At 38.7% G+C, this 12,045-nt stretch overlaps 1 protein-coding gene across 20 annotated transcripts in view; it reads left to right on the forward strand.

Moving 5' to 3' along the window:
* Window positions 1-12,045, forward strand: part of CADPS (calcium dependent secretion activator) — a 598,625-nt gene that overhangs the window by 303,902 nt on the left and 282,678 nt on the right. For all 20 annotated transcript variants that reach the window (XM_066352056.1, XM_066352057.1, XM_066352051.1 and 17 more), the window contains exon 6: window positions 11,534-11,655. In XM_066352056.1, the coding sequence (XP_066208153.1) occupies window positions 11,534-11,655 (122 nt within the window). The remainder of the gene's footprint in view (window positions 1-11,533; window positions 11,656-12,045) is intronic.

Here is a 12,045-nt window from a genome sequence, read left to right on the forward strand (position 1 = left end):
GGAATAATGCAGTTCCTGGTTTTTTCTGATTTACTTATTTCACTTCATATAATGTTATCAAGATCCCACCATTTTGCTGTAAATGATCCGATGTCATCATTTCTTATGGCTGAGTAGTATTCCATAGTGTGTATGTGCCACATCTTCTTTATCCAGTCATCTATTGATGGGCTTTTTGGTTGTTTCCATGTCCTGGCCACTGTGAACAATGCTGCAATGAACATGGGGCTGCATGTGTCTTTGCGTATCAATGTTTCTGAGTTTTGGGGATATATACCCAGTAGAGGGATTGCTGGGTCATAAGGTAGTTCTATTTTCAGTTTTTTGAAGAACCACCATACTTTCTTCCATAATGGTTGTACTACTTTACATTCCCACCAACAATGTATGAGGAGGGTTCCTTTTTCTCCACAGCCTCTCCAACATTCGCTATTACCTGTCTTGTTAATAATAGCTAATCTAACAGGTGTGAGGTGGTATCTCATTGCAGTTTTGATTTGCATTTCTCTAATAACTAATGAAGATGAGCATCTTTTCATATATCTGTTGGCCATTTGTATTTCTTCCTGGGAGAAGTGTGTGTTCATGTCCTCTTCCCATTTTTTATTGGATTGTTTGTTTGTTTGTTGTTGAGTTTTATGAGTTCTTTGTATATTTTGGATATTAGGCCCTTATCTGAGCTGTTGTTTGAAAATATCATTTCCCATTTAGTTGGCTGTCTGTTTATTTTGTTATCAGTTTCTCTTCCTGAGCAAAAACTTCTTAGTCTGATGTAGTCCCATTCATTAATTTTTGCCTTCACTTCTCTTGCCTGTGGAGTCAAATTCATAAAATGCTCTTTAAAACCCAGGTCCATGAGTTTAGTACCTATGTCTTCTTCTATATACTTAATTGTTTCAGGTCTTATGTTTAGATCTTTGATCCATTTTGAGTTAATTTTAGTACAGGGGGACAAACTGTAGTCCAGTTTCATTCTTTTGCATGTGGCTTTCCAGTTTTCCCAGCACCACTTATTGAAGAGGCTTTCTTTTCTCCATTGTGTGTTGTTGGCCCCTTTATCAAAAATTATTTGACTATATATATATGTGGTTTTATTTCTGGGTTTTCTATTCTGTTCCATTGGTCTGAGTGTCTATTTTTCTGCCAATACCATGCTGTTTTGATTGTTGTGGCCCTATAATATAGTTTGAAGTCAGGTATTGTAATGCCCCCAACTTCATTCTTTTCCCTTAGGATTGCTTTGGCTATTCGGGATTTTTTATAGTTCCATATAAATCTGATGATTTTTTGTTCCATTTCTTTAAAATATGTCATTGGAATTTTGATGGGAATTGCATTAAATTTGTATATTGCTTTGGGTAATATGGCCATCTTGATTATATTTATTCTTCCTAACCAAAAACAAGGAATATTCTTCCATCTTATTATATCTTTTTTGCTTTCCCTTAACAATGGTTTATATTATAGTTTTCATTATATAAGTCCTTTACATTCTTTGTTATGTTTATTCCTAAGTATTTTATTTTTTTGTTGCAATCGTGAAGGGGATTATTCTTTTGAGTTTGTTCTCAAATGCTTTATTGTTGGCATATAGAAAGGCTATTGACTTCTGTATGTTAATTTTGTATCCTGCGACCTTACTGAATTGGCTTCTTGTTTCTAGTAGTCTTTTTGTGGATTCTTTGTATAGGTTTTCAATGTATAGGATCATATCATCTGCAAAAAGTGATACCTTTACTTCTTCTTTTCCGATATGGATGCCTTTTATTTCTTTGTCTTGTCTGATTGCTCTGGCTAGAACCTCTACTACCACATTAAATAAGAGTGGACAGAGTGGACAACCCTGTCTTGTTCCTGATTTAAGAGGGAAAGCCTTCAGTTTTGTGCCATTTAATATGATGTTAGCTGATGGTTTATCATATATGGCCTTTATCATGTTGAGATATTTTCCTTCTATACCCATTTTGTTGAGAGTCTTAAACATAAAATTGTGTTGTATTTTATCAAAAGCCTTTTCTGCATCTATTGATAAGATCATGTGGTTTTTGTTCTTTGTTTTGTTGATATGGTGTATTACGTTAACCGTTTTTACATATGTTGAACCATCCTTGAGATTCTGGGATGAATCCCACTTGATCATGATGTATTATTTTTTTAATATGTTGTTGTATTCGATTTGCCAGTATTTTGTTTAGTATTTTAGCATCAGTATTCATTAGAGATATTGGTATGTAGTTTTCTTTTTTTGTGCCATCCTTGCCTGGTTTTGGTATGAGGGTTACATTGGCCTCATAAAATGTGTTTGGAAGTATAGCTTCTTCTTCAATTTTTGGGAAGACTTTCAGTAGAATAGGAACCAAGTCTTCTTTGAATGTTTGATAAAATTCGCTGGTATAGCCCTCAGGGCCTGGACTTTTATTTTTGGAGAGGTTTTTAATGGTTTTTTCTATTTCTTCTCTACTAATAGGTCTGTTTAGGCTTTCTGCTTCTTCTTGACTCAGTCTAGGAAGGTTGTATTGTTCTAAGAATTTATCCATTTCTTCTAGGTTGTTGAATTTAGTGGCATAAAGTTTTTCATAGTATTCTACAATAATTCTTTGTATATCTACGGTGTCCGTGGTGATTTCTCCTCTTTCATTTTGGATTTTGTTTATATGAGTTCTTTCTCTTTTTTCCTTGGTAAGTCTTGCCAAGGGTTTGTCAATTTTGTTGATCTTTTCAAAGAACCAGCTCCTTGTTCTATTAATTTTTTTTATAGTTTTTCTGTTCTCTATTTCATTTCTTTTTGCTCTGATTTTTATTATCTCTTATCTTCGGCTGGTTTTGGGTTGTCTTTGTTCTTCTTTTTCTAGTTCCTTAAGGTGTGAAGTTAAGTGGTTCACTTGGGCTCTCTCTTGTTTGTTCATATATGCCTGAAGTGATATGAACTTCCCTCTTATCACTGCTTTTGCTGCATCCCATAGATTCTGATATGTCGTATTGTCATTTCATTAGTCTGTATATATCTTTTGATCTCTGCACTTATTTCTTCTTTGACCCATTCTTTTTTTAAAAGTATGTTGTTTAGTTTCCACATTTTTGTGGGATTTTTTTCCTCTTTTTTGCAGTTGAATTCTAGTTTCAAGGCTTTATGATCAGAAAATATGCTAGGTAGAACTTCGATTTTTCTGAATTTGCTGATGTTTTTGTGGCCCAACATATGGTCAGTTCTTGAGAATGATCCATGTACACTGGAGAAAAATGTATACTCAGTCACTTTGGGATGAAATGTCCTGTAGATGTCTATCATATCCAGGTGCTCTAGTGTTTTGTTTAAGGCCACTATGTCTTTGTTGATTCTCTGTTTGGATGACCGATCTAGAGCCGTCAGCGGTGTATTGAGGTCTCCAAGTATGATTGTATTCTTGTCAGTTTTTGTTTTAAGGTCAATAAGTAGCTGTCTTATATATTTTGGTGCTCCTTGGTTTGGTGCATATATATTAAGAATTGTTATGTCTTCTTGATTCAGTGTCCCCTTAGCCATTATGAAATGGCCATTTTTGTCTCTGAGTACTTTTGCTGTCTTGTAGTCAGCTTTATCAGATATGAGTATTGCTACGCTTGCTTTTTTTTGGATGTTATTTGCTTGGAGTATTGTTTTCCAGCCTTTCACTTTGAATTTGTTTTTATCCTTGTTACTTAGATGAGTTTCTTGTAGGCAGCATACAGTTGGATTTTCTTTTTTAATCCATTCTGCTACTCTGTGCCTTTTTATTGGAGAGTTTAATCTGTTTACATTTAGTGTAATTATTGACACTTGTGAGTTCCCTATTGCCATTTTATACATTGCTTTCTGTTAGTTTTGTGTCTTGTTTGATCCTTCTCTTTCTTTTTTCTATCTTTTGTTTTTATTTGGTTGTATTCCATACATCTTTCCTCTGTTGTTATCTTTTTTAAATCATATGCTTCTGTGGTGGTTTTTTCAATGGTGGTTACCTTTAAGTAATGAAAAGGGTTCCTACCCTGTTCATTGTAGTGCACTATTTTGTGAGTACTTTTGCACTCCATCGTCCTTTGCTACTGTTAATCTCCATCCTCTCCCCCACTCCTTTCTTTTTGTTGTTGTCACAGTTTAAATTTGGTTTTATTGTGTTCTTCTTGGAGCTTTTACTTGTGGCTTTGGTTTTTTTTTTTTTGTTCTTTGTATCTGATTGGAGAACCCCTTTAGTAATTCCTGGAGTGAGGGTTTTCTGATGATAAATTCCCTCATCTTTTCTGTATCTGTGAATGTTTTTATTTCTCCTTCATATTTGAAGGATAGCTTTGATGGGTATAGTATTCGTGGCTGAAAGTTCTTCTCTTTTAGGACTTTAAATATTGGGGTCCACTCTCTTCTAGCTTGTAGAGTTTCTGTTGAGAAATCTGATGATAATCTAATGGGCCTTCCTTTATATGTTGTATTCTTCTTTTCCCTGGCTGCCTTGAGAATTTTTTCTTTGCCATTGGTTTGTGCCAATTTCATTATGATGTGCCTTGGAGTAGGTTTGTTGGGGTTAAGAAAACTCGGAGTTCTGTTTGCTTCTTGAATTTGAGGCTTTAGTTCTTTCCACAGGCTTGGGAAGTTCTCATCTATTATTTGTTTCAGTATGTTCTCCATTCCATTTTCTCTCTCTTCTCCCTCTGATATACCTATTATTCTTATGTTATTCTTTTTGATGGAGTCAGATATTTCCTGTAGGGCTATCTCATTTTTTTTTAATTTTTGAGTCTCTTTCTTCTTCTCTCTGTTGTGCCTCAAGTTGCTTGTCTTCTGTTTCACTAATCCTATCTTCTATCTGGCCTGTTCTATTAGCTAAGCTTGTTACCTCGTTTTTCAGCTCGTGAATTGAGTTTTTCATCTCTGTTTGATTTGTTTTTTTAGTTTCAATTTCCTTGGAAATATATTCTTTGTGTTCATTGAGTTGTTTTGTGAGCTTTCTAAATTGCCTTTCTGTGTTTTCTTGTATATCTCTGAGTATTTTTAGGATTTCTATTTAAAATTCTCTGTCGTTTAACTCCAAGGTTTCCAATATATTAAATTTTTTCTCCATAGATTTTTTCTCATCTATCTATATCACCTCTCTTTCTTTTGTATCCATGATATTCGATTTTCTCTTCCTTAATCGCATCTGAGGGTGGTTTTGTTTATAGTATTAATGAGATTTAATAAAGAATAAAAAGTTAAAAAAATAAAATAAAAAATCGAAGAGTTTTTTAAAAAAAATAATTAAATAAAGAAAAATAAAATAAAATAAAAAAATTTTTAAAAAAAGAAAATTATTGCTTCCCCCCTTTTTCCTCTCCTCTCCTCTCCCCTCTTTTTTGAGAAAATCTTTTGGTGAACTGTGAGTTATACTGTACTAAATAGAACAAATAATGCCTGTACTGGAGGGCCTGAATTGGGGAGGAGTAATAAAGGAGAAAAAAATACACACACACACACACACACACACACACACACACACACAAAAAAAAAAAACCAAAAAAAAAAAAAACCAAGAGAAATAAAAGTGGGTATGGACCCACAAAAAGCAAATAAGGAAACAATTTGGGTCAAGAATAAAATGATTTGCTTTTAGGTGTTGGTTGACTAAGAGTTATGATGAGAGGAATAAGAGGGAATCAGGAAAATGGGGGGACAAATTAAAAAATTACTATTGTATTTAGTGGAACAAGAACTAGATAAAATGGAGAGCCAGGGATGGGAGCACTGCTAGTGAGTTAAAAAGGTGAAGAAAAACCCCCCCAAAATCCACAAACAAATGTTTGAGTCCCAGATAAGATAATTTGTTCATTATTGAGGTTTGAATGAGAGGATACGTAAAGGAGAAAGGAAGAAACTAATATAGAGGGAGAAAAGAAAGAGAGAGAGAGAGAAAAAACAAGAGGGTACCACTAAAAGAAGAAAAAAGAGGAGAGAGAGAGAGAGAGAGTTAAGGGTTTTAGAGTGCAACCCTCATAGAGAGAAAGGAAGAGGAAAGAAAAGATAATGGGAGATGTAACACTTATGGGTAGTGTAGTTCAAGGAGAGGAGAGAGTAAGACCAGCAGAGAGCTAAACGACCAAATTGGAGGAGGAAAAAAAGAAAAAAAAATCAAGAATGAAGATAAGAGAAACAAATGAACAAATATAATAAAATGGGATAGGTTATAAAGTCTGCATATTATTCTTGATTTTGAGAGGTTATCTTCTTGCTTTTTCTTTTCTCTCCCTCTTCCTGGTCAGTGACTCTGTACCTCGGGTTCTGCCCCTTTGTCATGCTCAGGTAGAGGTTTGCAGTTGATAAGTCTCTATGGCGATGTCATGTATTGTGCTTCAGTCTCGTTGGCAGTCGAGACTCATTAGCATTTATAGGCTCCGACAGTGAGAGAGTCCATGTTCCTGGAGCCTCTCTCCTAGTCTTTTCTTCCTCAATTAGTAGCCTGATAATCTAGCTATGGGGTTGCTGCTGCCTCTGCCTGGATAGTTAGAGGCTCAAAGAGCTGTCCACTCCCCACTCTATTCCCATTCAGCACAGGGCTCTGGGTGAGGCTTAGTCAGTCAGAGCTGCTAGCATAATCAGGCGGGGCTTCTGCCCACTCAAAGACCTCTGGCTCTGCCACTCTGTCTGGTACAATGGGTGGTTACCCACTCCTGGGGCGCTTGGAGGAAACTCTCGCTCACTATCTGCGCGCGCAGACCAGGATATCAGTCCGGCAGTCTCACCCTCTTAGTAAAACCCCTGCCTGCACAGAAAAGTTCCAGCGTTGGAATTGGCTCTCGCTCTCTCCCCGTGCTCGGCTCCCTCAGGGCGCTGGGGTGGCTTGAGATTCTGCTTTTGGCCCATACAAAGGCCCCTGGCTCTACCCCTCTGTGGGATAACACGTGCGCACACTGCTGAGGCACTTGGAAGAATGTGTACCCACTATCTGCGCACGCAGACTAGGATATCAGACCAGCAGCCTCACCCTCTGAGTGAAACCCCCTCCCGCACGGAAAAGTTCCAGTGTTGGAATTAGTTCTTACTCCCCCGTGCGCGGCTTTCCCAGGGTGCTGGGGCAGCCTGGAGATTCCGCTTTCAGCCCACACAAAGGCCCCTGACTCTGCCACTCCGTGGGATAACACGGGCGCACACAGCCGAGGCGCTGGGAGGAATATCTCACTCACTATCTGTGCGCGCCGACCCGGAGATTGGGGAAAATGGCTGCCCCACTTGTCTTTCTTTGTCTGGGTTTGGCGCGAGTCTTAGCTTGTATTGCCTGGGTTGCGACAGGAACAGTTTTTCCTCAGCTTGGATCTTTGTGCTACAGCCTGGTTCGGCCGTTTGTGCCACAGCCTGGATCTATTCACCCCCTTTATCCGCCTCAGTTTCTATTTTCTCAGTTCCCAGTGAAAGCCACCCAGTTAAGGTTAGTGAGGAAAGCGGAGCATTTCTTACTCCCTATTTCCTTCGGGGTTTGATTATATATTTAGCCAATTTTTCTCTCGACCATACCTTCAGGTGTATTGCGAAACATCTGGAGGCTCCAAGGATAGGTTTTTCTGTTTCTGGTTGAAGATCTTGTTGAGTTTTGGGGGAGATTTATCAGTATCGCTTCCTACCGCGCCATTACGCTGACGTCATCCTCCTCTTTCTTTTTTAAAACTGCTGCCTGAGGTTCTATCGCTTTTCCTCAGGTGTCTTTGAATTTGATTATTGCTAGTTAGAGGTGGCAATTTATTCTCTACTGTCTCTTGTCTTTCTACAGAAAGGGGTAAAAGCAGTTTATTGATATTCATGAACCTTTTAAATCTGTAATTTTCTGATTCTTTATCAGTCTCAATATTATATAGCTGATGATCTGAAATATGGGTGTGAGTGAGTCCCCAAACACACTTGCATGTGTACGTGATTCACACAGGCTCCAACTTGTAAGTAGAAGTAAAGAATAAAATGCCCCAGGGCTCCCGAATACTTTTTAATTAGAACATGAAATTGCACATCACACCAAAACTGCCAGCAAAAGTCATTGTATATCTTTTTGTGAACATGTTTTGGGTGACACAAAGAGAGGAGAGGAAGGAGGCAGGCTGACATCTCATTAGGGAGGACTGGGTTAGATTTTCAGGTTAAGACAGAATTTATAGAATTGCAGGGGGTCCTCGGGTTTCAACACAGTTCTGTTTCCATGATAGTGACATAACTCAAATTTTGGTGTTAGTCAAAACACACCCTAGTCTAAGTCATTTATCTATCCTAACACAGTTGTAAAATCACAATCTAGAATATAAAAACACAACTAAGCCTCAGAAAAAGGAAAAGGACATAAATAAACTGCATTGTACACTGTACTGTAGTAACAAAAAAATGACAAAAAATGAGTGTAAAATAATCCCTTACCTTTATTCCTGTGGTTGGCTTGCACACTGGAAGGGGCATTGCAATGCAAGAGAGAGTGACCTATTGGGAGGAGGCAGCTGGGGAGGCAGGAGAACCTGCAAAAGGTGCTGGAGATACTGGGTCAGGTGAATCAGGATTGCCTAAGGAGCATGCAGGAGATGCTGGAGATGATTCTACCTGTACTACAGGTGTTTCATCTCGGGAAGCAGCTGATGTAGAGAGGACAGGTTCTGTTGCAGGCCTGTCTACTTTATTAAAGAATTGTTCCAGGCTAGTCTGGAAGGTTGATGACTCCTTCTCTTCCAAAATCTGCCTATAGCATTGCAAGGCATCCATAACAGCTCAGTAGACCTTACTGTATCTCTCATCGCTGGAGTCCTCAGCCTGAAATTTTGCCAACCCATCCTCTACCATAGAGAAACCTTCTGCCAAACCCTTAGTAGTAAATCTCTTGGATTCTGGGGTTTTTATCTCTTCCTCTTCAATCAGCTGTTTCTCCAACTGAATGAGATCCTCAGCAGATAGTTTCTCTTCATGGGAATGAGAGTAGCAAACTTGAAACATTGTATGTTGAAACTGTCATAACCCAAGGACCCCTGTACCTGGCTGGAAAGGACACCAGAGTAGTTAGCTGCAGCAAGAGAACGGAGGGCTAGGGGACTGAGTGGCCTGGCCTTGGGCAGAGAGAGTGTGCTGATGAAAAACCGCAGATACTTAGAGAATGCCACCGTGGACCACACCCTGCCATTACTCACTTGGTGTCCTCACAACAACCTTTCAAGGCATTTGCAGATGTGGAAACAAAGCCTCCAAGAGGTTAAGGAACTTGCAAATAATTACACAGTTAATGAAGATCCAGGTGCAGGATTTGAACTCAGATCTTTTAAATTTCAAAACATGTGTTTTTTCTCCTGTGCCTCCCATTTCTTTTCATCTATAGTTCTTCCCAGTGTAAAAATTTTCAATTACATATTATTGTTTGGTGCTCACACAACAGCCACAGGACACATATCCCCACTTAAAAGATGAGGAAACTGAGGCTCAGCAGTTTGAAAAGAAAAGTAGAGTGACTTGAAGGGCAAGTGATTAGCCCAACATCAGAAGAGAAGTGCCATGGTATCCACTGTATGGCTCTGGATCAGCAGTACCCCAGTATTATCACCAGGGATATCAAATTTATATTTACAAATATAAAGTCCTGGTCCCCACCCCAGACCTACTGATCCACAACTGGCGGTGGAGCCCAGCAGTCTCTGGATTAACGAGTCTCCCCCCCCTCCACCACCCCCCCTTGCCCTGTTGATTTTCATTCGCACTATGTTTGAGAACCACCAGGCTATTTAGCAGCCAAACTGTGACCTGTGAATCCTGGTTCAATGCCAGGCTTATTGTACTTCCTTAAATAGAGCCCATTAAAGAAGTTTATGTGTTCGCACACCCACATCCTCTCTTTGTGTAATGTCACTATATCTTATAGAGTATAACTGATTTCTTAAATATATATATAATATATATAATATATATAATATATAAGAGATATATATATATATATATATATATATATATATATATATATACACACACACACACACACACATACATACAGTGTGACCGTAAAGTCATGGTGCACTTTTGACCGGTCACAGGAGAGCAACAAAAGACGATAGAAATGTGAAATCTGCACCAAATAAAAGAAAAACCCTCCCAGTTTCTGTAGGATGATGTGGCAGCATGTGCGCATGCACAGATGATGACGTAACACCGTGTATACAGCAGAGCAGCCCACGGCCATGCCAGTCAAGATATGGACGGTACAGAGGAAAGTTCAGTTTGTTCTATGGCTCACTAAATTCAAATCCATGACCAAAGTGCAACGTGAATATTGGCACATTTATAACGAAGCACCACCATATAGGAATAACATTACTCGGTGGGATAAGCAGTTGAAGGAAACCAGCAGTTTGGTGGAGAAACCCCGTTCTGGTAGGCCATCAGTCAGTGACGAGTCTGTAGAGGCTATACGGGATAGCTACCTAAGGAACCCTCAAAAATCTGTGCGTGAGCCCACATCAAACTGCACTGAATAGGTATGAAACTGGGAGAGTTTTCCTTTTATTTGGTGCAGATTTCACATTTCTATTGTCTTTTGTTGCTTTCTTGTGACCGGTCAAAAGTGCACCATGACTTTACGGACACACTGTACAGAACTCATTATAGATCTCTGATGTGTGTTATTTGTTTCAGATTCTTAAATCAGTGTCTCTGCCTTGCCTCATTCCCCTCCCCTTTCTCTGAGAAGTGACAGGCATACCAGAGAATAGGAGAGTAACAGCAGGTGATTGAGTTTGAGGGTAGAGGTGGGAAGTGCCAGGAGCTTTAAATGATATGTCTTCATCCATCAAGACACCAGTCCTTTCCTTTAGCCTAGAACAGAGAGTATACAGCGACAGACATGTCTTTGTTTTAACCCAACAATGTGGCCTGCACAAAGTTTATGTATATTATTCCTTTTTTTTTTTTTTTTTTTTTGGATTATCATCAAAATTTCAAAATCAGATTTCTGACTGATTCTGATTCAGATTTTCATTTTCTAGTAGAAAAATTAGAGTATCTGATAACAGTGGAATGGGGCAAGACAAGGCAACAGTGGGCTACAGCTGAGTACCAACTGCTCCATTTATATAGATGGTGTGTGTGTGTGTGTGTGTGTGTGTGTGTGTGCACGTGCGCATGCGTGCTCTCCAGTTTGCTATATCCCCCACTACTCTCTATTGTCTCTGACTCTAATGCTGAATGCTACTTGCCATTTATCTTAGCACTTGCATCATCACTTATATTATTATAAAGGAAAGTGTAAATTCATGGGCCTGTCTCTCTGCCAAGTGCTGAATTAAAAGCTACACTATTTTTAAAGAAATAGAAAAGAGTAGACTTTTGTGGAAATAAGAACGGATCCTATGACCCACACAGAAAAGAGTAGCCCATTCTACATTACATGTCTGGCCCAGGTGAACATACGAATTAGTGAGCCTTGTCTCATTAGTTCATTGGGAGGCAATGAGCTACACTGTCTGTGGACCAGAGGTCTTCAAACACTGCAGACAGTTCTAACCATGAGCTTTGGCAGTAATCCTGGCTCTGTGTGGTTGTTTCCAGGTGGTGATCATGGAAGTCCAAGGCCTCAAATCCTTGGCTCCCAATCGCATTGTGTACTGCACAATGGAAGTGGAAGGGGGAGAGAAACTACAGACAGACCAGGCTGAGGCTTCTAAACCCACGTAAGTTTTGTTTCTCCGCTGTTCATCGCCCACAAGGTTGGGTTCATGGGTTCCATTTTGGCAACTCCAATGTAAAGGTCTGCTTTCCCTGGGAAGTTATAGATGGCATACACTTTGTTTATTTTTCAAACAAGATAACTTGATTACATTTTTATTTGTCAGCCACAACACATGTTCAACTTTCTTTAAAGCAGAGAATAGAAGGAAATTAAAGAAACAATCTTTTCCAGAAGCTTTATTGTATTCACCTTTAGAGAGTTACAACTTCCATCCTTTGGTATGGTGTATAGAAGAGTTTGATATAGATTTGTTTTATTATATTTTCTAAATAACATTTGGTTTATTATATAAACAATTTTTTTCAAAATATTTATATGCCACAGTTATAAA

Source organism: Saccopteryx leptura, chromosome 10 (assembly GCF_036850995.1).
Source record: "Saccopteryx leptura isolate mSacLep1 chromosome 10, mSacLep1_pri_phased_curated, whole genome shotgun sequence".
NCBI classification, from domain to species: Eukaryota; Metazoa; Chordata; class Mammalia; order Chiroptera; family Emballonuridae; genus Saccopteryx; species Saccopteryx leptura.